This window comes from Pseudorca crassidens, chromosome 1 (assembly GCF_039906515.1).
Source record: "Pseudorca crassidens isolate mPseCra1 chromosome 1, mPseCra1.hap1, whole genome shotgun sequence".
Lineage (NCBI taxonomy): Eukaryota > Metazoa > Chordata > Mammalia > Artiodactyla > Delphinidae > Pseudorca > Pseudorca crassidens.
The window spans coordinates 178741482-178767694 of NC_090296.1; the positions used below are offsets into that span (position 1 = coordinate 178741482).

The following is a 26213-nucleotide window of genomic DNA, read 5'->3' on the forward strand; positions in this document are numbered from 1 at the left end:
TGGAAAGACCAGAAAAAAAAATGGTCACAATATCCCAGCCTCCATTTGCTATAGCACAGTTCTTTATAAATGACTCTTTTTTTTTGGGGGGGGGGTGCTGTGCTGCATGGCTTATGGGATCTTAGCTCCCCGACCAGGAATCCTTCGTAGTGAAAGCACAGAGTCCTAACCACTAGACCGCCAGGGAATTCCCTAATTCATTTTTCAAGGTATGTGCTTTATTGCCCAAAAGATCAAACTTAATTTTTCAAAGAAGTCCTTCTCATTCATATGGTTTTCTATCGTTGTTTACTTTCTTAGTGCAGGACGTGTATCTTATTTAGCTTAGGATCACAAAGCCAACTAACTTCAGGAGGAAGGCAGAGGAAATACAGGCAGGCAGGAGAGTCGCCATGTCCACTGGAGAGCATCTCCTGAGGGCCTCAGACCACTGTTACCATGGAAATACAACCCAGTGTTACAGCTCTTTTTCCCCAAAGAAGGTGAACATACAGCTTTTAATAATAAACCTTCAAAAAAGTACTAATAAACCTTCAACGTTTAAATACTGATACACTAATAGGGCCAGCCAGTGAAAGCATCCAGACTGCCAGTTCTCAAACTGGCCGAATTTCCAAAGCATAGCCTTTGATATTTGCAGAGAACATAAACTGCATTAGGCGATGTTCTAGGATTTAGGTGTCACTTCTGAACTGCACTCAGGAAAAGAAGAAGGCAGAAAGGACAGGCAGGGGTTACAAATCTCTGTCCTCCATCAGCGTTTGTGTAGCTTTATCAGTTGGCATGGGGAGTGGTTTTGCAAGAGTTGGAGGCTGTTTGGAGACTAGTTCTGTGTGCTTGAGCCTGTGCATTCTCTGTATGCTTTGGCGTCTCTTGATGAAGAGCAGTAACGAGGGCCTTGGGTGCTCAGGGAAGAGGATTACAGTCCCTGGAGAATCATGATGCCCATGATTAAAAATAAGGATTTAAGAGGCACAGGGGAAGGCTACTATTAGAGCAACTAGTTGGGGCTAAATTTTCATAGTATTCACAGGGAGAGTAGACTTCATCTATACAGTTCTCTAGTTGCATGATTCTTTCCATTCTTTTTAGGAAGTACAATATAAAGATCTATTTTTGCTCATAAAAATATCTCTAGGTAAGTCAGTGAACCTGCAGACAAGCAGACTGTACTGCAGCCTTTTTGGCATTAGTCCCCTGATCTTATCTGGCTCTGAGGGGCCTGGCTAACCCCTGGTCCAGGGCTGGAAACATGACTTAGGGGTAGCCAATGAGAACCATCCAGAGACCTCTACACCAAAGAGGCAGTAATCCTGGAGCCCCTGAGGCTACAGAAGTCCACACAACAGCCAAGCTCAAGAGGTAAGAAAATGGCCGGTGACACCGGTGGACCTTGAGGATTGGGGGCAGGGGAAGTTTGGGCATGGCATGAGCCAGAACAATCCATATTTTCCTTTAAAGAAGCTTGTATTGGGTTTCTGGTCCTTGCTAACTGTGCTGGCTATACTCACGGTTTAACACCAAGACAGTGCCCCAAACCATGTAAATCGTATTGCTGTGGGCTTGGTTTTTAGAAACTTCAAGTACTTTTTGAGGTATGGATAGGAAAAGAGATTCTGAAGTATATACACGTGCTTGAGGGAAGGGCCCTGTATTTTCATTAGCCTCTGAACCTTGGTACGTGAATGAACCGACCGTTTTTCATTACATAAGAGCTGGTCACCCTCCAGTAGTTAGATGGCTATAAGGACACTAGCCAACTGGAAACATTTGCTTATTACGAATGTTATTCTCTTTTATATCCTGTGCTATGCAGATTAATTCCATATAGCAGATAATTAGGAGAGGCCAAGAAAGTCCCTATATAGGTCTGTCTGTTAAAAAAACTCTAATGCCGTAAACGGTTGTTTGCATACCTCACTACATATTTTTCAGTGGGGTTGGGAAGCGTTGACCTAATTGGAATTCAGGGCTATTTTCCTATGAAAATACCGTATCTCCTGGATTAGAGTAGAAAAGTTAACAGCTGAGCTTTCTTTTTTAAAAGCTGGATTAAACATTACCTGCATTTATGTTGTTGTTCTTTAATGTTAGCTGTGGAGTCTAGCATTTAAATGAAGTCTATAATCTACCTGTAATTACAATTCCATACCACCACATGCATTCTGTGCTTTTATTTTATGAAAAAACTAATTTCAAATCTCCATTGAAACTAAGCTGAATACAAAGTCTTAATGAAGGAGGCCTGTGTCCTGGTTACAGAAACAAGGCGACTGTCCTTTGGCCTTAAAACTTCAGGAAGGGCTCTTCAAGCGGCTTCGTGTTTGCATGTTTCAGCGCCAGAGCGTAGGAATAGACTCTGGCGTCCACTGTCAGATGTTCATTAGCTACCAGATCTAGAGGAGGTGAAGAATACAAGTCAGATAATGAAGTTGATAACGGATAATACCCCTTATCAGCCAATCAGTGTTTACTGAGTGGCTACTATGTGCCAGTTCCTGTGCTAGATGCTGGTGGTATAGTGATGAACAAGACGTTTCCTGCCTTCAAGGATCTTACTCTAGCAGAAGAATACAGGATGTAAAAGCAGGACTATGTTTCCAGCATGAGATAAGAACAAGAAAAAGTTAAAGACAGAAGAGCACATATACCAGGTGATGATTCTGTGTATTAAACAGCAAAGCTTTAAGTTTATAGATGCAACTGTTACTTCATAGATTGCTCACTACAGGGCTTTGTTGCGCTGAACTACACAGTGATGATTCATCCATCCTCTCCACTGTCAGGGACACACAGGTTCCAATGTGCAAGTTCAGCTGTGTGCTCGGATGGACTGGATGAGGTCTCTGAATCTGACCACAAGGGCCTTTCATGAGAACTTCTGTTTTACTCAGGTGGAGGCCCCCAGATTTCCAATCTGCCCCTTGTTTCCCAGCCACTTGTTTAGGAACAAGCTCAGAGTCGGTTTGACCCTCAAAGACAGAGTTCTGTCCTGCTCATCTGTGCCAGCAGGTGCTGGGCGAGTGCTAAAAGCTATTCTTCATAGAAAACTGAACTCCACGTGCCTTCCTACTCCTCAAATGGTACGTGTGGAATAAATAATTAGATTACTATATCGTGATGCTAGTAAAGCCAGGAACACTGTTTCTTTGCCCCTCCCTCTTCCTATATATATAGATCCTTCTACCTCCCTATTTTCCCCCCTCTTTTAAGGCTGGAAGGGAAGTTACTGGAAAGGAGAAGGAAGGAATTTTTTTTAAAAGGACATTTTTCTAATACAACAAATAAAAACAATAGCACATAACCTTCAAGCATTTGTGTGTCACCATTATCCCATTTAATTTTACTCCTGCCTCCTCAGAGGTAGGGGCTGTCCTACTGTTCCCGTTTAATGAGAAGAGCTAGGAGCCTGTTCTCAGCTGTAACTAACACACGGTTGACTGAGCCTCAATCCAGCCAGGCCTGTTGGCCTCAGAGTTGTGCTGTGACGGGTGGCCATGGCTCTCCCCGAGTAGACACCTCAAATCACTGCATCTCCTCACGACGAGCACTTCTAACTCTGACCCTGGGATCCTAAGGTGGTTTCTACCTTAGGTCTGGTCTATAAAAAGGTAACGTAGGGATGGAGGCTGTCTGGGCAGGTTTTGAAAGATCCCCTTGACTTTTCAAACCAGCAGGTTTTGAAAGATCCCCTTGACTTTTCAAACACAGACGTCAGAAATAAAACTGTACGCCACTGGTACTCACGGGAGGAAGGAAGAGACTGCTCCCAAAGCTTCAGGTCAAACAATGCTTCAAGTTAATTTTTGAAATAAAAACTTAATAGTATTCAAATTAGGAGATCACCCACTTCTTTGTCATGAGTGACTGGAGACGAACCCAGCTGGCAGAGGAGCCCCCGAAGGCCCTGCCACGTCTTTTGCAGTATCTCCTTGTGTAGGGTTACTGGAGGACATCGGTCCATGGAACCTTACTAATTTTTACAAAGTCCTATGAGACGGGCTGACTGGGAACCACATGTAACTACATGACAAGTAGTTTACTAAGGGGCACGCTGCTAGTTAGTTCATTATATCAGCTTATCACACTGCGTATATATTAGATGCCTAAATATTTGTTAAAATCTTTAACTTAGACCCCACACAAAGAACCGTCCAACATACTGGCATATTTGAGGATCAGTTAAGAGATTATTTACTATACCTTTGCATGGCAGGGGTTAAAGATTGAAGGTATAGAATAGTTTTGGCTAATCAGCAGGCCTATATCTTGACTGTTCTGTAGAATTAAAAAAGCCCCTAATGAAAGCTTTCACTTGACGTGGAATGTTTTGCTCTTATTTTCAAACTCTGTGCCACCTGGAAAGGAAACTTATTGTGTAGGTCAACTGCAGTCTTATATAACAGTTTCTAGGCATTTGAGTTTAATGAGGAAGAAATAGAATTATATTTAGTACCCCGTTGGTGGGGATGGGGAAAACAGAGCAAGTGGGGTAATCAAGAATGCTTACCATCAATTCTCTTCAGCAGGTCATTCTTTGGTAAGGAAATCACTTCCACAAATTCTAAACAAACAAAGTGCAAGTGAAAATAAAGCCGGACACCAGGCGAGCCCAACTGAGCAACTCACAATGCCATGGCCGCTCCCGCTGCACCACACGGCACTCAAGGCCAGCCCCCGAGCGGGACACATACCTCCATCTCCTGAAAACAAACAGAAGCGGGACATCTCAGCAAGGCCCGGAATGGTCAAACGCTGCAAGGCTTTTGTGCAAGACGTTATCAAAAAGGCTATAAGAGTTTAACAGAAACCTGGGTCTCTACTAATTTAATTTATACACGTGGTAAAACAATTCCAACAGTACAAAGTTATTGTTCTCCAAATCAAATGTTTTAATGGCCAAGTTTAAAGCATATTCTGTGATATGCATATATGTATTTTTAAACTTTGTTAAAATATACATAACATAAAATTTACCAATTCAACCATTTTTGAAGGTACAAATTCAGTGGCATTAAATACAGTCACATTGTTGTGCAATCATCAGCACTACGCATCTCCAGAACTTTTTCATCATCCAAAACAGAAAGGTGGTACCTGCTGAACAAGAATTCCCTATCCTCGGTGACCTCTATTCTACCTTCTGTCTCTATGAATGTAGCGATTTTAGGTATCTCACATTTGTGGAATCACACAACATCTGCCCTCCTGTGTCTGGCTTAATTTCACTGAGCAAGATGTTTTCAAGCTTCATGTATCAGCATGCCTCGTTGCTTTACGGCTGAATAATATTCCATTGTAAGAGTAGGCCACATTTTGTTTATCCATCTGTTAATGGACACTTGGGTTGTTGCACCTTTTGGGTATTGTGAATGATGCTGAATGAACATTGGCGTCCAAGTATCTGTTTGAGGCCCTGCTTTCAGTTCTTCTGGGTATTTACCTAGGAGTGGAATTGCTGGGTCACCTGCTAATTCCATGTTTAACTCTCTGAGGAACTGCCAAACTCTTCATCAGCATGTTATATTCGCTAGTTTGAAAACTGGGCATTTAAAATTAGCTGCAGTGGGAAACTGAACACTGGGAACAACTAAAAGGGACGGGAAATGGAAGACCTCCACTCCAACACATGATTTACGGTGGTGTCTGTGTCACCACCACCTTTTAGTGGGGCTGCGGGAGCACATGGAACCGGCAGAGGCATTAAAGCCTCTGAATCCAAACTTGCTAAGAAATGTGGAGCAAAGAATTTCCCCAAAGCTTCACTAAATATGGAACTCAACAAAAACAGTTAATACGGTGCTGTGCTGTAGCACCTCTGCCATTCTTACAATATTGATGGAGACAGAAATCAGAGTGATTTCGAAGATTTTCACTGTTTATGATTTAAGGCCTGTAGTCCTTATTACTAAGCGGGAATAAACTCCATATAGAAGGTATGGAAATTTGTAACTGCACATTTTATATAAAGCAAGCACAAAAATCAATGAAGTGCTAAGAGAAAAATGCTGAAATACATAAGATTAGGAAAATAGCCAAGAGTACCAATGAAGCATCTCTGAAAGACCATTATTCTATTAACAAAAATCAAACTAGCAGCAAGTTAAAAGAAATTTAATACAACGCAACCACTGTAAACGGAGCCAACACATGCTTACCTGGCTTTGGCTTAGGCCTTACGTTTTCAGCATCGTCTCCATTGATAGTTACGGTTACCATATGTGTGGTACAGTTTGACAAACCTGGATCCATACAGACAGCTGGGGAGAGAAGCAGCAGATCACCTTTCCAGACACTAGTCAGGTGTCATTCGTTTCATCACTTAAATGTCTTTGGAGGAAGAGTGGGCTTGTAACTCATAGTTTACGTAGAAGTTATGCAGGGGAAGTGGTTTCTCCTATTCCCTTAGTATATACGCTGTAGGTCTGCAGAACACATGTGTAGTTAGTACTCATATTTTCCCCAGAGTTCCTGAGGAAATTTTGGTAAATCTGAGGGGTTAGATGCGGTAATATCCTTTCACCACATCAAGAAAGTCTTCTAGTGAGGAGCGCGGCATACGGACGAGATGAGTACGAAATAAAGCTTAGAATGTGGGAACCCCGAAAGGCACCCTAATCTCATAATTCTTCTCCAACTTCAGCCCTTTTTGCTCAGCCGTGCTCTCATGGGGCAGGGAGGTTCTCTCTCAGGTGACCAACCCTCATCAAGGATTTCTCTTCAGTGAATTAGCTAATAAATAAATCCCTGACCATAAAGAACACCCAAAGAATCGTCCCTTTCACATCCAGAACAATCAACTGCTTGGCTAATTTTCAAGAGTTTGTCCCCAAGCACACGCATGGGAAGCAGCACGAACCTGGGGAACATTCAGCAACGTCGCCCTTGTAGCCAGTTTCTTCCTCGAGCTCCCGAAGAGCAGCTGCTTCTGGGCTTTCGTTGTCATCGATGAGACCTGCAAGTCCCAGTCATGTGAGAGGTGGGACAGGGAGCCCCCTTCTTCTAACACACAAGTTGCCGAGCTACGTGTGAACAATCAAGCAAGAGGTTTGGGAGAAGTGGGCGTGCAGATAAAACTGATTCCGGTTTTGATCTTTCATAGAAAAATTAAAGACAAAAGAACACCCCTGGGCAGATTTAGTAGGTTCTGTTCCTCGTGTTTAGACCTAGATGTTTTTGTGAGCATCTCAACATCAAGCTTGTTGTACAGCACGGATCTCCTGGGCGGGTAAGTGGCTTGGTGGTGGCCAACTGGCCCCGGTTTTAGACTAGTCATGTGACTACAGCACAGGAAGCCTGTGCTTTTTTTTGTTTCCTCACATGCGAGTTGGGGACAGTGTTTCCCATCTTGCCTTCCTCCCTCAGGGCCATATGGAGGGCTCTGGAATGCAATGCTAGGATAAACGTCACCTGGGAGGGAGAAGATCGGAAAGGAGGGAAGCAGGAGGGAGGGGACTGTGGGTAACACTAGTTCATTGTGAGGAGGGAGTAAACGGGCCGAGTGGGAGGAGGCCAGCAGCATCGCAGATCCTTTCTCCTGAAAGGAATTTACAGGATGCAAAGAAAAAGTGAAACATGGGCTATTCAATTACTTTTCTGTTGTTTTTTTGGGCCACATCAAGCGGCATGTGGGATCTTAGTTTCCCGACCAGGGATTGAACCTGTGCCCCCTGCAGTGGAAGCTCAGAGTCTTAACCACTGGACCACCAGGGAAGCCCTCAATTACTTTTAAAGTTATTAATTTCTTCAGTGAAATGGCAAGGAAGTGAGAAAGAAAATAAAGCTGTTACTTATGTGTTACTATGGGATGGACTTTGAAAATACTGAACTTAAACCACTAATGATAACTGAGATCTAACCTCTTCAGATGGGAACAAGCCAATTAAGTGCTATAAGGATGCACTGCATTCTAGATACTTCCTGTACAACTGAAAAAATATTCTAGTTGAAATTAAGATGATTTCCTTGGCCTGTATACATACAGGAGGATCATGGTTCTTCCCCATTCACAGTTTCTGGAGTTAAGAGCCAGGCCTAGTTATTACTGTAAATTTGCCAGAGGCAGATCATTAGTGATAGAAAACGAAATACCTTGACAAATTAGGAAAAGCCAATGACTCAAAAGAGGCTAGAAAGAACGCTGCAAAGAGGAGGGCAGGTGGCCTGGAAAGGTGAGCTGTGATACCGCTACGGATTACAGGATCACTGGAGTGTGGCCTGGAGGTGCCTCACTGCAGAAGTGGTTTTGTTTTACTTAAAACCGCATGGACAGATGAAAAGGTGTTCAATGTCTAAGCTCTGCCGTTCTCAGGCTCTGCCCTGGCCCAGTCCAACAGTCCCTGAGGGGCCATTCTATTCCCCAGTGTTCAGTTACTCACCGGCAGGGAATTCTAGGCAGTAGCCCCCCATCGGGGGTCGGAACTGCTTCACCAGAATGATGCATTCATAGTGAAGGGTTCTTTGCAGCACGGGGATGACCGCCACACCTGCCAGCAGGAAATAAAACCAGGAAACCCCAATGAAAGGTCAGGAACGCCAGGAATTTGTTTACAGCAATCTAACTATTGATAAAAGCCCACATTTTAAGAAATGCTGCAGCTGAAATCTGTCTTGTATCTGCCATTAGCAATAGGAAGTTAATTTAAGCTACAATACTGGCAGTTAACTTTGGAAGTTATTCTCATTAAAAAAAAGCAAGGAAAAAATAATCACACTTCCGTATTATTTAATTTTTCTTTTTATAAAAAGCTTGTTTTTATTGCCACAATTTCTTTAAAATAAAATTGAAACTAGAAGTAAACATTTAGCCCAGGGTCCAGGACAAATTTTGGTCTACACAAACCGCTACAGACATCATTTCTCGCCCTGCTGCAGCCAGGCCGCTGCCGAAGTTACATTGATCTCTGTGCTCTTCGATTTCCTTTAAGCAATAAATCAAATAAGTTCCAACGTTTGTCGTATATGCTAACTAGACTGAACTTCATTGTTTTAGGATAAAAGACCCTTTCTCCCAAGTTTACTTGGGCTTCAAACCAAACCAAAACCAAAAACCACTGGATTCTGGAAAACACAACTGCCCAGGGGGACCATCGGCTCCTCTCGCTTTCCCAGTAGGAAAACACAGCAGCTGCGGCAGCTGCTCCACTTCCAGGAAAAACAGAACACAGAACAAAATGGAAAAAAGGGAAAAACAAGGAAGACTTATTGCCCAACTTCCCCTAGACCAGAGGTGGTTTTCAGGACTTTTTCTGGGATCTTTGCAGGCAAAGCATCCAGGCTGGAAGGGAAAGTGAACTGAATGAACAGTCTTTTCCTAAGTCGTTTCCTCATCAACTTATAAAAGCAAGCAGTCAGAAAGCGCCAAGTCATGCCAAGTAAGTTTTCCAAACGAAAGGCTCTCACCCAGATCCTCTGACCAGAACGCAAAAGATTTCTAGAAGTCATAACACATCTAGATACAGTATGTGGCTTCAAATTACACTGACTTAAGTTTGGCCTTAAGTATGATGACATCTTCCCCTCAAAAACACTGTTCTGAGCTTAGGTAACAGGAACCGGAAGTTATTGATAAAGAAAGCTTGATTTAGTTACAGTGTTGCAAAATAGAACACCAGAGTTAAAGATAAAAGATCATACTTGAAGATAACCCTGCTCTGAGGTCTTGGCTACAGTAAAAAACCCTCCTACCCCCAGTCTCCTAGTCCTGTGTGGGACTTCCTTTCGGGAGAGTTCTAACAGGTTTGCACTCATACCATCAGCCGACTGGCCTTTCCTCGTTGTCCGTTTCACAGTTTCCCAAGTTCTGTTCAGGCAGACAAGAAAAAACAAAAGCATTAGTGCTCAAGAGGAGACTTCTTAGGTTTTGGGTGTATAACCAGCACCTTACAGATGCAAAGCATGCAAATGTGCTAAAGACAGCAGCCAGGAACACCACGCAATGAAGATCTGTATCAAAAAAAGAGCCAACTGTGCTTTCCCACAGCCTCCAAAAATTATCAGAGAAAACCACTGCCTCCCACATCTAACTCTCTACATCTAAACAGAGGGCCTGCTCATCACTTGAGCTGCCTTTCAAATCATTTACTCAAAACACTTCTGTTTGGATCATAAATTTGCGTGAGCAGCACAGCGGGCGATCACAGCTTTAAAGGCGATTAAGCAGTCAGTGCAAATCCAGCCCCTGTGCAAATTCCAAATGATATCCTGCATAATGTAAACCATTGAGACGTTTATTTATAGTTTAGATTTTAAAAGCTGTCACCTCAGCTACACAATGTAAGAAAGTAGGACCTTCCTGTTTATTAATTGAGGAATTAATAAATTTAGGTAAGTACTCTGCTTTGCATGCGTGAGATCCTGTCTAAAGGGAAAATGGTCCCTAAAAGAACAAGTGGGGTGAGCGGCTCCTGGTGCCCCCTCACAGCTTTATTCCTGACTAGCTATTTGTTTCAGGGAACCCGGTGCTGACAATCCAGTTACTGGAACAACCGTGTTGTTTAAAGGGGGAAGGGCGCATGAGGGAATTTCCTCCTCACTCTTAGCCCTTCAACAGAAAAAAAGCAGCGGTTAGAGATGGGAGTAAAGAAGCAAACAATTTTGGTTTAAAAGAAGGAAGACAGGGCTTCCCTGGTGGCGCAGTGGTTGAGAGTCCGCCTGCCGATGCAGGGCACACGGGTTCGTGCCCCGGTCCGGGAGGATCCCACATGCCGCGGAGCGGCTGCGCCCGTGAGCCATGGCTGCTGAGCCTGCGCTCCGCAACGGGAGAGGCCACAACAGTGAGAGGCCCGCGTACAGCAAAAAAAAAAAAAAAGGAAGACATCTGGATGGCTCCGGAGAAAGAAAGCAAAGCACCCATATCTGACATCTGTCTCCCTACAGTAAGATTGAGGGTAAGAGGTGCTCCTCGGAGGAAACCTCGTACTTTTTATCTGGTTGTCCTGGAGGCTTGGACCTTGCCACATTTCTATTAAAAAGTGTCAGAATTTAATCTGGTTAAAAAAAAAAAAACCTTTCGGTAAACTGTAGATCTTTTAGTATTGCACCCAAATTCTGAAGTGCAAATATGTCAAAAATGAACCTGTGAAAATCAACCAGACTACCAGGACGACTCACAGCTGCCCACATTCCTGTTAGTAGCAAGAAGCCAACCAACAAGCCATTCTGATCAGTCAGTAACTCGCAAGTGACGAAACACCTTCTGGCCCAGTTCTCTCTGCTGCCTCCTAGGGTTAGAGTCCTAAAGACTGAAGAAGACAGTGCTGGGAAAAGCACTGAAGGTCCCATCCCCAACACACTAGGAATAAAGGAAGCAAAAAGAGGAGCATCATTATAGTGGTTACGCTGAATTAAATAAGCAGTATGGAGCCATAAAATAGGTACGTATTTATAAGAAACAGTAGAACGAGAGCGCCCCCCGAGAGCTCCAGTCATCTCAGAGGGACTCAGAGAGGAGAGACGTCCATCTGATTGTTGTCTTAAAAGCCTCTTGTAGCTTTAGAATTCTGATTCTCGTTGAGTTACTCCGTTTTTAGTCTTTGTTATAAGGAAAGCCTGTTTTACTTTCTTCCCTCTAGTCAACCAACTCCAAGAGGTAGGCAGGGTGACAGAGGGGGAGCTCAGTTCTCTCCTGAATGTCAATACAGGGGCACACAGCCGGCACATCTTTACTCTCCCCAAATCAATTCCATACCCTCTTCCATGAACGAGACAATGGAACAAAGGATTTTCTAGCTGCAACTTAACTGTTCTGTACATGCAATAGTACTGTAAAATACTGAGATTCATTCTTCAAAGCTTGACATTCGGGTGTGCAATGTTAATGTTTCACACAGGCGCTCTCCGGAGGCTGCAGGGCAGCCCTACGTATGGACGGATGCGGAAGACCGTGCTGTAAACAGGCCACACAGTGTGGAGTCTGGGAGACCTGAGGCCACTCCCGACTACTGAAGCAGACTCTCCGGAGGTGAGACCGAATCCTGAGTATTTGGAAACAAATCCCCAAGTGATTCCGAGGCACATCCCTGATGAAGAAGTGCTGGAAGGAAGAGAGGACAGGGGCAGGTGCACAGCCACATGGGCCCCAACCAACACGTACTCTTCACACTAACTAGTGTTAAGGGCTCTATTTTGTGTTATAAACTTAACTGTACAGGAAGGAGAACCAAGCTGTGTCATGGTAGGTTAGGCTCTAAGCTCTGGCTACGTTTTCACAAGTGTAAGTATGTGTGCACCTGTCGTGTTCCCCAAGTCTCGGGCCTCACCACACACAGCTCACTGCACGTAACAGGTACCCCCTCCCACTCTGTGGATGGGGCGTAGTGTGTGTTAAACCAGTTAGCTTTCTTACTTTGGGTTTACCCAAAGTAAGCTTTCTTAGATTTTAAAAGCTGTCACTTCAGCTACATAATGTAAGAAAGTAGGACCTTCCTGTTTATTAACTGAGGAATTAATAAATTTCGCTTTCTTACTTTGGGTTTACCAGTGCTATGAATATCTTAACGTTCCCCATGGCTCTCCAACATTGAACCTTATTACTGTTTTTTGCTACTTTAGTAGATATAGTCAAAAGTGGTTTAAATCACTGGCAAGTCCATGTACTTTCACACTGACGATAGATGTATTTATTTCCTTACGAAGAAACTTTATTCTCATTTGATCACTTAGCAAATAGAGTTTTTATGTTAATGAATTTATATCATATAACCTGGATACTAAATTTACTTACATTTTCCTATCTTCTCATTCTGTTTTACTCCTTTTTTGTATTTCATAAGTAAACGTTTAGCACATTTTTTCTGTTATTTATAATATACAGAATTACTAAACAGAAAAGTTGGAAAATAGAAGAAAAAGGCTAGTCACATAGCTGCCATTAATATTTTGCTACAGTTTTCCTTCTAGCCTTTTCTTACATATTATTTGGCAGGGTTTAAAAACCATATATCCAATATCCTATTTTGTTACCAGCTTATTAACTTTTCTGACACTGCTGGGTTGTCTTCATGATCTGCTGTGGAGACGGCTGCTTAGATTCTGACAAATGAATACACTGTAACAATTATTTCTCTATTTTTAAGATGTTGAGGTGAATTTCAATTTATTTGTCTTTTAAATTTATGATGAACGTTTTTCATGCATAAATCTGATCCCAAATAGTTTTCTCAGCATAGTCTCAGACACCGCGGGTGCCAGGCCCCAGGAACTCCCTCCCGGCCCTCACCCACATATGTCTTTATGGCGACTGGTACACAGTGTGAAATGCTTTACAAAACTTTTCCCCCCCAATTTTCATTTCCATGAGCAAGGTGTAAGCCTGTAAGTTTTACCTCAAACCCAGTAGCAATTTCTCCTAAATTCTAATTCAGAGACAAAAACTGGTTTAATAGAAGGAAGTCACCTGTACTGTTAATTATTCTGCTGCTTTATTAGCCTAAATTAGGCTTGGCCCAAAAGTTTTAGGTTCACCCTCATCTACTTGGGAGAATGGTGTTAAAACAGCTTAACTAGATTCTTTACTTAAGACAGAGTTTACAGTGAGGAAAATATCAAAGTTTATGCTAAACACTAAATAGAGACCCTGAGAACCCAAATCCTCAGCATTTTACAAAAAGAAGAAAAAAATACTTTACCTTGTTTTACCAGTAGGATCTTTGTAAGTTGTTCTTTCAAGCTTGACCCATTTTCCTTCTGAAATTAACTAAAAGATCAGATAGTAAGTTGGGAAACTTTCAAGCTGAGCTGTTTTTTATTTAGTTATTTTTCCTTTCAAACTTTTTGTGGCTCTCAATGATCACGCTTCCCTCCCCAAAATTTGTGTCCAAGTTTTCTTTGTGTCTAAAGAATTGAAAGTTGTTTTTCTGATGGTGGGCCTGCTGTCCTGTGAGTTTTGGAGGTAGGACTGAAGAGGTGAAAAGAAATGAGAGTTGACAAATTCTTGGGAGAGGGGAGGACGGGGGTACCTAGAAGGGAGCATGAGGGAGGGAGGGAGGGGTTTCTTGGGATGCTCCTAACCGTCTCTCCTCTGATCTGGGTGCCAGTCACATGTGTGTGTTTAGGATGTGAAAACTCAGTGGCATCTGACTGTCAATGACTACACAGCAAAGCTGAATACAGGGATACCACGGCCAATGACTACATTTCCCATAATGACACATGGGTTTACCACCCAGTCTGAGGGGCACCCAGCATCATTTTGCCTGGATGCCAAGGTTAGGTTACCAGGACTAACTTACCTACAGACTATACTGACTGAGCACAAAGGTGCACTGTGTACATAAGGCAGTAAGTAGCTTTTTTCTTACTATTCTGTCACTTGTCGCCAGCAGCAACCTAATAGTTATCAGCACATCTGTTCACAGATAACACAGAAAGATTTTTAAATCAAAAAGAATTCCAGGGCTTCCCTGGTGGCGCAGTGGTTGAGAATCTGCCTGACAATGCAGGGGACACGGGTTCGAGCCCTGGTCTGGGAAGATCCCACATGCCGCGGAGCAACTAGGCCGTGAGCCACAATTACTGAGCCTGCGCGTCTGGAGCCTGTGCTCCGCAACAAGAGAGGCCGCGATAGTGAGAGGCCCGCGCACCACGATGAAGAGTGGCCCCTGCTTGCCGCAACTAGAGAAAGCCCTCACACAGAAACGAAGACCCAACACAGCCATAAATAAATAAATAAAATTAAAAAAAAAAAAGAATTCCAGAAAGGTGTCAAGCTCAGAGTTCCAAAGATGAAGGATTTAAAGTTTATCCACTACAATGGTTCCTGTAGGAAGAGACTTTTTAAAAGGTGAACTGGATAACACACAAGACATACATTAGTTCTGGAATTTAGACCACAACTAACAACTTAGGTTTTTATTCTTCTTAAACACGCATATTGAGACCACAAATATCTAACCAAGATGTGATACCTAGGGATGAAATGTCTAAGCCCTAAAACTCACATGATTTATTCTTCTACCCAGAGAAACTTTTAATAAAAATTGAAACAATAAGGTCCTACTGTATAGCACAGGTAACTATATTCAATGTCCTGGGATAAACCATACTGGAAGAGAACATAAAAGAGAATGTATATATGTGTATTACTGAGTCGCTTTGCTGTAAGCAGAAATTAACACAACACTGTAAATCAACTCTACTCCAATAAAAAATAAATGAAAAAAATAAAAATTGAGAATTTTAAAAATCAACAGTCAAAACTCACTTTAAAAACAGCCTCAATTTCGCTAATACATATAATTAAGAATGATACACCACTGCTCCCACACAAGAGCAAAATGCCCAAGTCCTAAAAAGGGAGCGGGAACAGTGTTTAAAACCTGTCTTAAAGAATGAAAAACAGGGGCTTCCCTGGAGGCGCAGTGGTTGAGAGTCCGCCTGCTGATGCAGGGGACACGGGTTCGTGACCCGGTCCGGGAGGATCCCACATGCCGCGGAGCGGCTGGGCCCGTGAGCCATGGCCGCTGAGCCTGTGCGTCCGGAGCCTGCGCTCCGTAATGGGAGAGGCCACAACAGTGAGAGGCCCACGTACCGCAAAAAAAAAAAAAAAAAAGAATGAAAAGCAATCATTTGAAACAGCAAATAGTCTATACATTTCTTTTAAACTCAGCTTAATATGGCGAAGGAGAAGGGAAGTAAAAATCAATGTATACCTCCTCTGAAATAATAGACTGCTTGGTATTTTGAGAATCTGCTGGTTCTTGTTGCTCCATTTTCACTTTATAGTCCCCAGGCTGTAAGAGAATGAGATGTGTTTAGGCTACATTAATTCTTCTGAATTACACATTTGTCCATAGGTCACTGGTCAAAGTACTTAAATGGCGGAAAAACTTGTGTCATCAAAGCTTGAGTTTCTCACGTGAAGACTTGGGAGAGCTGCCCCAGGTGGAACAGGAAACGCAAGGCCTCGGAAACGCCAGGAAAGAACAGAAAGCGTCCCGGTGAGACCGACCCACACCCTGCTATGCACAGACCTGGCCCTTAGACACAGCCTGAGATCTCCTGACTCCACCTTTAAAATGCTTTCCACGGGGAAACAGTACAAAGATTGTACACCATTCCCAACGCCCGCCCCTCAACTGCTGTCCCTTATCAACGCTTATCAGCGAAACTTTGAGTTGTTGGCTGGCTGCTTCTCCCTCCCCTTTGTCTGTGTGTGTGTGTGTGTGTGTGTGTGTGTGTGTGTGTGTGTGTGTGTTAAATGGATATACTATTCTAATAATTTAAAACTGAACAGTTCAGTGGCCCATTCAAAGTTTTAACGTGTCAACGTAACAACTGCACATAATGAGTTAACTAGAAGCAAGATGTGTTAGGAAAGGGCAGGCCCCATCCCGGGTGCCATGGGCTACTACTTTCTCCTGGCATATTCCCTCAATTCTGTACCCTGAATGTCTGAACATCTTTTTTCTACCCTCAAAGTTGATTGATAATCTGGCTGCATATACAATTATGAGCTGAAAATCATTTTCTGTCAGCAGTTTGGAGACACTGTTCAGGGTCTTGCTTCTAAGAAGCAAACTGGGGCTTCCCTGGTGGTGCTGCAGTGGTTAAGAATCCGCCTGCCAGTGCATGGGACACGGGTTTGAGCCCTGGTCCAGGAGGATCCCACATGCCGTGGAGCAACTAAGCCTGTGCGCCACAACTACTGAGCCTGCGCTCTAGAACCCGTGAGCCACAACTGCTGAAGCCCGCGTGCCTGGAGCCCGTGCTCCGCAACAAGAGAAGCCACCGCAATGAGAGGCCTGCGCACGATAGCGAAGAGTAGCCCCTGCTCACCGCAAGTAGAGGAAGCCCACGCGCAGCAACGAAGACCCAATGCAGCCAAAAATAAATAAAATAAATAAATTTATACACATATATATATAAAAAGCAAACTGGCTACTGCTAAGAAATTTGGAGTCACTCTGATTCTAGATCCTTTCCAAGTGACCGGTGTTCTTTCTCTGGAAACCTGCAGTTACTTACATCTTCACGGTGATGTTGGTGTTATTTTAGGGGATTCAAGTGGGTCCTTTCAATCTGGAAACTTCATTCTGTGCTTCCTCAACTATTTCACTGATAATTTCCTCCCCTCTGTTTTCTCTCTTCTCTCTTTCAGGAAATAATACTTAGCTGTTGGACTTCCTGAATCGGTCCTCTGTCTTGTCTTTTTCATTCCTATTTTCTGTTTCCTTGCTATTTTATCTACATTTCTCAGTGTCTATTCCAACCCTTCACTACCCTGAAGTTCCACAGTTCCTAACCTACCCCAGCTCCAAACTTTAGCTCCAGGGAAAATAGAAACCATCAAACAACAACTCTCTTACCAACCATCTTAGAAGGAAAAGTGTCTGCTCTGTTTCTTCTGGGACCTAAAGTGATAATTAAACAGCAAGTTTCCCTAAAACACAACCAACAAAACTTAAATAAACCTTCTCATAATCCTGTTCTCTGCTCCAACCTTGCAGGACTTCTTGAAAGACCAGATGACACTACTGTGTATCTTTACTCAGGCCATCACTATCTAGTCCCACACGTCATCCGCAAGCTGGAAATACAAGTACCTCCGATCCCTAAACTCCTTTACCAACCATAACCCATCCATCGCAAGTCCTCGAAATTCTACCTCTAACACTTTCTGAAAGTGTCCTACCCCTACTATCCCTGCTCTGGTTAAAAACCTTAATGTCTCCCACTTGGGATGAAATGATTTCCAAAACTATCTCCCAGACACTAGATTTTTGTTTACATTATCCAACTTTCAACATTGCTCACAGTTATGTTACTATAAAAACTCCCTAAAATCACTGACACATAAATGAATGAAGGAAAAGAGTGCAACTGGCTGGCTAAGTCTAGAGAGCAACCTGTTTCTGAGAATCAGGTTGGTGTGGGGCCTGCTTAGGCTTGTTCTGAAGAAGAGTTCCTCGTCTACTGGTCTTTATCTAATTAAGTTAAACTCAATTTCAAAATTACCTTGGCACAAAGTTAAAAGATTCACACTTTCTGATTTCAAAACTTACTGTAGGGCTTCCCTGGTGGCGCAGTGGTTGAGAATCTGCCTGCCAATGCAGGGGACGCGGGTTCGTGCCCTGGTCCGGGAAGATCCCACAGCCGCAGAATGGCTGGGCCCGTGAGCCATGGCTGCTGGGCCTGCGCGTCCGGAGCCTGTGCTCCGCAACGGGAGAGGCCACAACAGTGAGAGGCCCACGTACCGCAAAAAGAAAGAAAAAAAAAAAAAAAGCCACAGTAATCAAGATGGTGTGGGTACTGGCACAAGCATAGGCTACATATAGATGGATAGAATTGAGAGTCCAGAATTAAACCCATAGATGTACAGTGAACTGATTTTCAACAAGAGGGCCAAGAGAATTTTGGAGGAAAAGAACAGTCTTTTTAACAAATTGTTCTGGGACTAGATATACACATAGATAAGAATAAAAATGAACCTTTACCTAATACCATCTATAAAAATTAACTCAAAATGGATCAAAGCCCTCATTGTAAGAGCGAAAATTATAAAACTCTGTGAAGAAAACATAACTTTAAGTCTTCATGATCTTGGGTTAGTCAATTGTCTCTTAGATACGACACCTAAAGCTCAAGTGACCAAAGAAAAAACAGATAAACTGCATTTCATCAGAGTGTAAAACTTTTGTGCTTCAAAGGATACCATCAAGATAGTAGAAAGATAACCCACAGAATGGGAAAAAAGTTTGCAAATCTGATAGAAGACTTGTATGTGAAATATGTAAAAAACTCTTACAACACAATAATTAAAAGACAAATAGCCTAATTTAAAATCGGAAAAGGATCTGAACAGACATTTCTCCAAAGAAGTGTATACAAATGGCCAATAAGCACATGAAAATATGCTCAACGTCATTAGCCATCAGGGAAATGTAAGTCAGCACCACAATGAGATACCACTTCACTCCCACTATGACGATTATAATAAAAGAGATAATAACAAGTGTTGGTGAGGATGTGAAGAAACTAGGACCCTAATATATTGCTGGTAGGAATGTAAAACAGTGTAGCTGCTTTGGAAAACAGTTCCTTAGAAGGTTAACCAGAGTTCCCATATGACCCAATAATTTCACTCATAGGTATATAACCAAGTGACTGGGGGAGGGAGGGACTAGGGTACGGCATTCCTTTGGATGAAAATGTTCTGGAACTAAATAGTGATGACGGTGGCACATCTTGTGAATACACAAAACCTTCTGAATTTTATAATCATGAAGGTGAACTTTATGGTCTGTGAATGACATCTCAATTAACAACCACCACCATTGCAGTCTTAAAATTCCCAACAGGTAAGTGTGTAGGATAGTTGGGTTATTGACTGTCACCCTGGGTCCAAAGGCTGACAAAGCCCGGAAGAACAGTTTGCAGAGTTCTGCTCTGGACTCAACAACACTGCGTTGCTAAACCACGCAACCATTTTACTGTCCGCTCAGTGCGCATTTTGTCTGATGCTCAGTACGTATTTATGCTGTATTATTAAAACATTATGAACATTGTTGCTCGCACATTATTTTGTGGGCGAACTCAGGAATTACTCTGGCAAAGAAGCGAAATTTGAGGCCTGAGGTGAGGAAAGATGACTATATGCTAAAGAAATGAAAATACCCACTTAATGAGGATGAGAGAAAGAAATGCCTATACATCTTCACACTCACTGAAGCAGAGTGAAGGGGGGAGAAGGGTGCTAATCTATACAGAGTGATCAGGAAAGGCCTCTTTAATTCGGTGACAGTTGAACAGAGGCATGAAAGTAATAAAGTAGTAAGGTACACGTACGTTTACATACTTAGAGACAGCATATGAATTATACGCATACAGCATAAGGAAACAGGCAGCTATTCCTCTGAAAGTACCCCAGACGGTAATTTATTAGGTAAACTTTTAACTGGCATTGGTTTACATCAGACAAACAGTTTACATTATTACAGGCAATCACAGTAGAGTGCTGCCCCAGATGAAAACGAACCATAGGTTAGTTACATAAACGGCTGGCTACCCGTCTCCACCTGAGTGTTCTACATCCAGAGAAAAGAACTTTATCCACCTAGATTTTTATCTTCTAGATTTCCATTCCCTTCTATTAACAACATATACATCAGAGAAGGAAAGTTTCCTCTACTTCTTGTTCTGACATTTAAGAGAAAGTAACTCTCAGGCAACCAAGCAACCCCATTTAGTGCACAATATAGAATCTGTCTAGAACGGTACAAAACACTCGGATTAAGTCAAAATTTCTACCTCCTTTAAAATGACATTCCGACTCAAACTTCCTTTTTTTTTTAAACATCTTTATTGGAGTATAATTGCTCTACAATGGTGTGTTAGCCTCTGCTCTACAACGAAGTGAATCAGCCATACACATACATATATCCCCATATCTCCTCCCTCTTGCGTCTCCCTCCCATTCTCCCTATCCCACCCCTCTAGGTAGACACAAAGCACCGAGCTCATCTCCCTGTCTGACACAAACTTCTTAAAAGCAGAGAACTGCAGTCCTTAAAGGTATACGTGCCAACAGAAGAGCAGATAGGCAGAGCAAGATAACCTCTACGAAAAGATTCATAATCTGGATTCCCAGGAGACAAAATGTCAGTAACACCTAATTTAGAACAAGAGGTCCTCCTATGACCCCCATGTGAGTATCTTTAGGGGCAAAGGGGCATGTAGTTCCTTCAGATTTACACGACACTTTAAGGCATTTATGTTATCTGCTGGGTCTTTACAGCTGCCCTCAGATTTTCAAAGGGATTGTTAGTGGGCTAAAAAGGTGAAAAAGCCCTATTCTGAAGGATGGTTCCCCATCCACCCCTCTTCATCTAAATTAGCTAAACTCAAGTACAAAACAGTCCCAGTAATCAAAAATCGACCCTCAGTTGGCAAATGCTAAACTATTTATAAGCAGTTGTTTCAAACAGACTGTATTTTAAAATGTTTAAGCTAAAATGTTAGAGGTCTAGAAAAACAAAAAACAAGCTCCAGACATAAATTACAAAAAAAGAAAGAAAAAAGTGGCTAACAGGGCTGGGCCTCTAGAGGGTAATTACTTGGAATGCAATCAGCCCCAAGGGGGAACAGTATTCTCTGGCAATCTATGAACTGTGTTAAAAACAAAAATGGGATTAAAGAGTGATTTCAGAAGTCTATTCTTTACCATGCGATTCCCAAAATGTTCAGGATTGTGCAAGCACGTCAAAAGTATTACTGAAACAGAAAAAGAACATTATTCTTAGTACCATTTCAGAAACAGAAGCTAAATAGTGCAGTGTGGGGCTGGTCACCAGCACAGCTCTTCAGAGACCAGACAGCTCTCCACGCCCGGCTGCCTGCTTGTCTCCAACACCACTGTGACACAGCTTTCCTAAGCCAACCCCATGCTACGTCGAGATTTAAAAGTAAAATTTAATTTGGGCTTCCCTGGTGGCGCAGTGGTTGAGAGTCCGCCTGCCAATAAAGGGGACACGGGTTCGTGCCCCGGTCCGGGAAGATCCCACGTGCCGCGGAGTGGCTGGGCTCGTGAGCCATGGCCGCTGAGCCTGCGCGTCTGGAGCCTGTGCTCTGCAATGGGAGAGGCCACAACAGTGAGAGGCCCGCGTACCGCAAAAAAAAAAAAAAAAAAAAAATGTTATCCACTTCGTTAGCTAGAACTTAAGGTCATCTACATTTTGCTAATAGGTGTACGTTATACGTAAAAAACCCCACAAAAAACCCCCATGTACATAACGCTGTGTTCTAATTCACATAATCTGTTTTAACCTACTTTGGTTTGAGCAGAGAAGGTCTATGATGTGTCAGATGTGTGACTTTTCCAGGGCACAAAAAACTCCAGTGAAGGAAAATGTCACAGGATTCTTTGAATTCCTGTACAGTGTCTGGCAGCAGCGTCTAACTAGCTTTGTGAGCGTGGGCAGTTCAAAAGTTCAAGTATACAGCAAGTGCAAAGTGACCACTATTCCTGCCCTGGGGACCTTATATGCAAATAACCAGAAGGGCAAATGCCTGCTAGAAAGATAATGCAATACCAGGGTTTTTTAAATGAGGCACAAATCACATCCACTTGGGAGGCAGGGAAAATAGAAAAGACTTTTAAAAAGCTACTATTAAAAGGTAGTTTGATACTAAGATATGATTTAGAGACCAAGAAGGCAGGGCAAGCATTCTGAGTAGAAGGAACCACATGAACAAAAGCAGAGATACTAACTGGGGGAAGGGTTGAGAAATCACAGGAGAGTTTGGCAAGCCCTGGGGCCCTCAACTTTTCCCTCCCTACGCCCTCCAAAACAAACAATCAAAAAAAAACCCAAACAAACCCCACATATAATGGATGATATTAACAAACACATTTCCAAAGGCTTACACAGATTCGGCTGGATGCCCGCCCCTTTCCCCCAAATTTGCTGGCAAACAAAGCACTCAACAACCTTAACCAGCAGGCCACAAACTCCTGCTGCTAGGCACGTTCCTCTTGGGTTTAGCACTTACAATTCTCCACTGAAGGGAGGAAGATAAAAGATCACATTTTCACAAACTTGTGTATTTGAGTATTAGGAACAACAGCTGGATTAAAGTTAAGTGGGAGTAAGATTCAAGAAGTTAAACTGAGAACCGCAAAAGTCAGGCTGTAGGGTTTGCGCCCAGGCTCTCATCATTCACGTTTTGCGATACCCGAGTCCCTGCAGCTTGCTGAGCTTGCAAAGTGAAGCAAAAATCAGAGCGAGAAATCACACATTGGTTAATCTCTCCCAGCTAACAGCTGAGTATTGTAAACACCATCTATACTCAACCAAAGATGTAGGAGCTCAAATCGTAAGCCAAAACTTCTGATTGACAAATGAAGGTCAGGCAGTTGGAACAGTTTAATAATTGAATAGAGAAATCAACAAGGCAACTTGAAAGAAATTAAGTGGGAGATCAATTTTTGCAAAAAATAACGATTGTGTTGTTAATAGGCATGTCTAAAATGCTATTCTACAGTCTTTCAGAAAAATTACACAGAAAAGCCTCTTGATTTATAATGAACGAAGTACCATTAGTTTTGTTATATTTCATAATCTTGGTTAAAATCATAAAGCTTCAAAAATTTTAGTTTTTTTAAAGATAATATTTTGATCAGTCTTCTTTTGTACCATCTATGGTAAAATTTTGGTAACCACATCAAATGGATTAACTTCAAGTGAGCTTTTCTTTGCTGACAATTAACCTCACATAACTTCCTGCAGTTGCTTTGTCAATGATGCAAAGCCACTGAAAGCTTTCTTTTTTTCTTTTCTTTTCTTGTAGGTGTAGGGGTTGGATGGGCAGGGAGGGACTGACATTTTACTGAAATTATACTTGGTGATTTATGATCATTAACCAAGTGATTTACAATCATTACCTTTAGTTCTGGTTGAGCAAGAGTGAACTGATTGTAATTACCCCTTGGAAAAGTTAACTGGTTACAGCCACAGAGTAACAAGACCAGTAAAGAACCTCTTCATAATTGCCCAGGAAAGAGATAACATAGGTTTGGACGAGGGTGGACCAGGAGCAAGCAGATTTAATTCCTTGCAGATGAGACTTTTTTACTTTTCCTAAAACAGTTTCTGGGGAAGGGGTTTCCAAAGCTAATTCCAAGAAGGAGATGATATTAAAGAAAACTGGGAGAAAGGGGTGGTACAGTGTTCAAACTTGGAAACACTGAGTTTGAGATGTCGGTAAGATATCCCAAGTGGAGAAAACCAACAGGCAGTTGGAAACACTAATCTAAATATTAATTATATTATGGATTCAGAGAAGGAAATGTTTTTTCATTATTTAATTTGGAATTGCTCAATTACCCCCCTATCACTTTGGTTACAGATATTTTTCGGCCCTCACGAGAAAAAGCAACAATTTCCACTGTTGTAAAGGTTTCATTGAAGAAACTCGATTAATATAAACAGTTGATGGCTAAATGAAGAAAAGGTAAACATGGTGGCTAATAAATAATGAAAGCGGGGCTTCCATGGTGGCGCAGTGGTTGAGAGTCCGTCCACCTGCCGATGCAGGGGACACAGGTTCATACCCCGGTCCGGGAAGATCCCATGTGCCGCGGAGCGGCTGGGCCCGTGAGCCATGGCCGCTGAGCCTGTGTGTCCGGAGCCTGTGCTCCGCAGCAGGAGAGGCCACAGCAGTGAGAGGCCCGCGTACCGCAAAAAAAAAAAAAAAAAAAGAAAGCGAATTTAGCTGTACCCATTCAAAATACTGGAGTGTCTGTTTGTAATATCAATTTATTCGATGCTGGTTAAATGTGTAACAAGTTACTTAAAATCAGCTGTGAGTAATACTAAAATGTCAGCACTTCTAAAGTATATAGCCTGAATAAAAGACATCTGCATCAAATCCCTTCCCTGTAGTGTCTATATTTAAGTTTACAGACTTAGCTGCTTCTTTACAAATAACTGCAATTCTCACCTCAACCTCTACACGCAAGTTTCTTGGGCTTCCTCCCAGACTGACTACGTTCCCAGTTTCTACTTTCTCCTATACATCTATTAATTCCTATCTTCAACAGAAAATACCTTACCCAAATTAACCCCATCAGTGCTAACATTGCCTTCAGCTGCAACTTGTTTATTTCTAGGTCACATCAAAAACAAATATTTGAGTGACCACTCCATCCGGTATCAAGTCTCTCTTAGATCTGGCAGCCTGGCACCATTCTCCCAGCATCTATGGAATATTGCTTCTTTCCCCCATCAAAACAGATAGGATTGCGTAATCGTGGATCTCAGAAGTGCTACCGACCCACTACCGCCGCCCCTGCCCCAACATACTCTGCTTTGAAAATGTGTGTTTAAAAGCTCTGCTCCCAATTAAACCACTTAGGAACACTTTTTGAGCAAAACAAAACAGGAAACAACGCATATTCCCGGTGTGTGTGGGGGCGGGGTTCTAACGCCTAATGGGCAGAGAATCCTGTAATTATACGAATGAATACCTTTCTAAAGAGGCTTGTAATCGGTGGGGTTCTCACCTCTTTCTAATTTAAAACGACTTAAGATGAGCCAGTAAGAATGTGCAATTTTAAGGAGCTATCCGAAATGTGCGCCCTTAGGCAAAGGTGCCTGGGACAAGCCCAAGGCACGTAACTGTACGAAGCAAGGCTAGGTTTAAAAGGCGTTTCTCAGCACCTAATCATTTCTCTTTTCATTCATTTAAAGAAATAAATAAAAGCGAACTTTTTCGTTACTCCACTTTCTGACCGCCATCTGATATGCCCTTACGAAAGGAGTAGGGAAAACAGACGATAGGGTGATAGGCGACGGACGAAGAAGAGGGAAAAAGAATGGTATAACAAATTCGACTAGCATTCCTTACAGTCTTGTGAATCCAGCATGGCATGGGTACGGACACGATCTGGCTGTGTTTTTGCAAGCTGCTACTTTTGAGAGGCTAGAATAAATAAACTTGACGCTCAAAGGCGACACCTCTCCTTTCCTCTGTTCTCTCAAATCTATCTCCTCTATTCACCTCCAAAGTCCAACTCCCCAGGACCTTACAGACGGGCTCGTTCCCTCTCTCTCACAACCCTCCCCCACCAGAGAAGCGGGGCCATGCCTCCCTTTGCAGATGCCTCCACCACTGCACTCACGCTAACATTTCACTGATGTTTCCTACTTTCTGTACCCCGAGTAGCCCAGCTCTTCCACCCCGGTTCCTGGTTTGCCTCTGAACCTGCCCTCCTTTCCGCGCCTCGCGGGACGCGAGCTGGGTTCGCAGCCGGGAAGACGCGCTCCGCTGCCGGCGTGCTCCAGGTGTGCTCCCTCCCTCCCCCGCCAAAGAGACCCTGCACTTGATTGGCCCGCGCCGAGTTACCTACTCCCAGGCGTGGGGCGAAGGGATGGGTACTCCTTTAGGAAGGGGGAGGAAAGGAGAAAGCACGGGTCCAAGGCAGCAGTCTCAGGAGATGCTGGGCTACTGCGGGAGCCGCAGGCGCGCCTCGCGTTGATGAGCGAGGGTGCGCGCTCTCCCCCTCGCGGCACCCGTAGCACCCCCGCTGGTGACCTAGCCGCAGAGGATTACCTTCCGGGGCAGTGCGCGGCTAGACGAGAAGAGGAGCCCTGCATTTACAATCCTCGTCTCAACAGTTTCGGAATTCCTCTCCCGTGGACAGAACTCTGTGTGTGTGTGTCTGCGTGTGCCTGTGAATGTACCCTAAAAAAGCACGCCCCAAGATTCTTTCTTTC

General features: G+C 43.1%; 1 protein-coding gene across 9 annotated transcripts; it reads right to left on the bottom strand.

Moving 5' to 3' along the window:
• Positions 1-2159: 2159 nt before the first annotated feature.
• NUDT5 (nudix hydrolase 5) lies at positions 2160-26193 on the bottom strand. 9 transcript variants are annotated; one of them, XM_067701386.1, is made up of 11 exons: positions 25702-25782; positions 16966-17091; positions 15651-15731; positions 13629-13696; positions 11195-11293; positions 9753-9802; positions 8379-8486; positions 6860-6955; positions 6159-6260; positions 4511-4703; positions 2160-2396 (listed from the first exon to the last, which is right to left on the bottom strand). In XM_067701386.1, exons 3-10 carry the CDS (start codon positions 15708-15710, stop codon positions 4531-4533), a joined length of 756 nt encoding a protein of 251 aa, XP_067557487.1. In that variant the 5' UTR covers positions 15711-15731; positions 16966-17091; positions 25702-25782; the 3' UTR covers positions 2160-2396; positions 4511-4530. The 9 variants fall into 9 exon arrangements, with proteins under 9 accessions (XP_067557487.1, XP_067557482.1, XP_067557477.1 ...); XM_067701381.1 differs by having other exon boundaries at positions 25654-25764; XM_067701376.1 differs by lacking the exons at positions 16966-17091; positions 25702-25782 and adding an exon at positions 26050-26193.
• Positions 26194-26213: the final 20 nt, after the last annotated feature.

Excerpts from the sequence above, each read along its gene's own strand:
- NUDT5 (XM_067701366.1), bottom strand. The coding sequence starts at position 25,368 with ATGCCATGCTGGATTCACAAGACT. Across the intron at positions 15,732-25,344 it reads CATGCTGGATTCACAAGACT|CCTGGGGACTATAAAGTGAA; the intron begins GTAAGGAATGCT and ends ATTCTCTTACAG. Across the intron at positions 6,261-6,859 it reads CGTTGCTGAATGTTCCCCAG|CTGTCTGTATGGATCCAGGT; the intron begins GTTCGTGCTGCT and ends TTCTCTCCCCAG.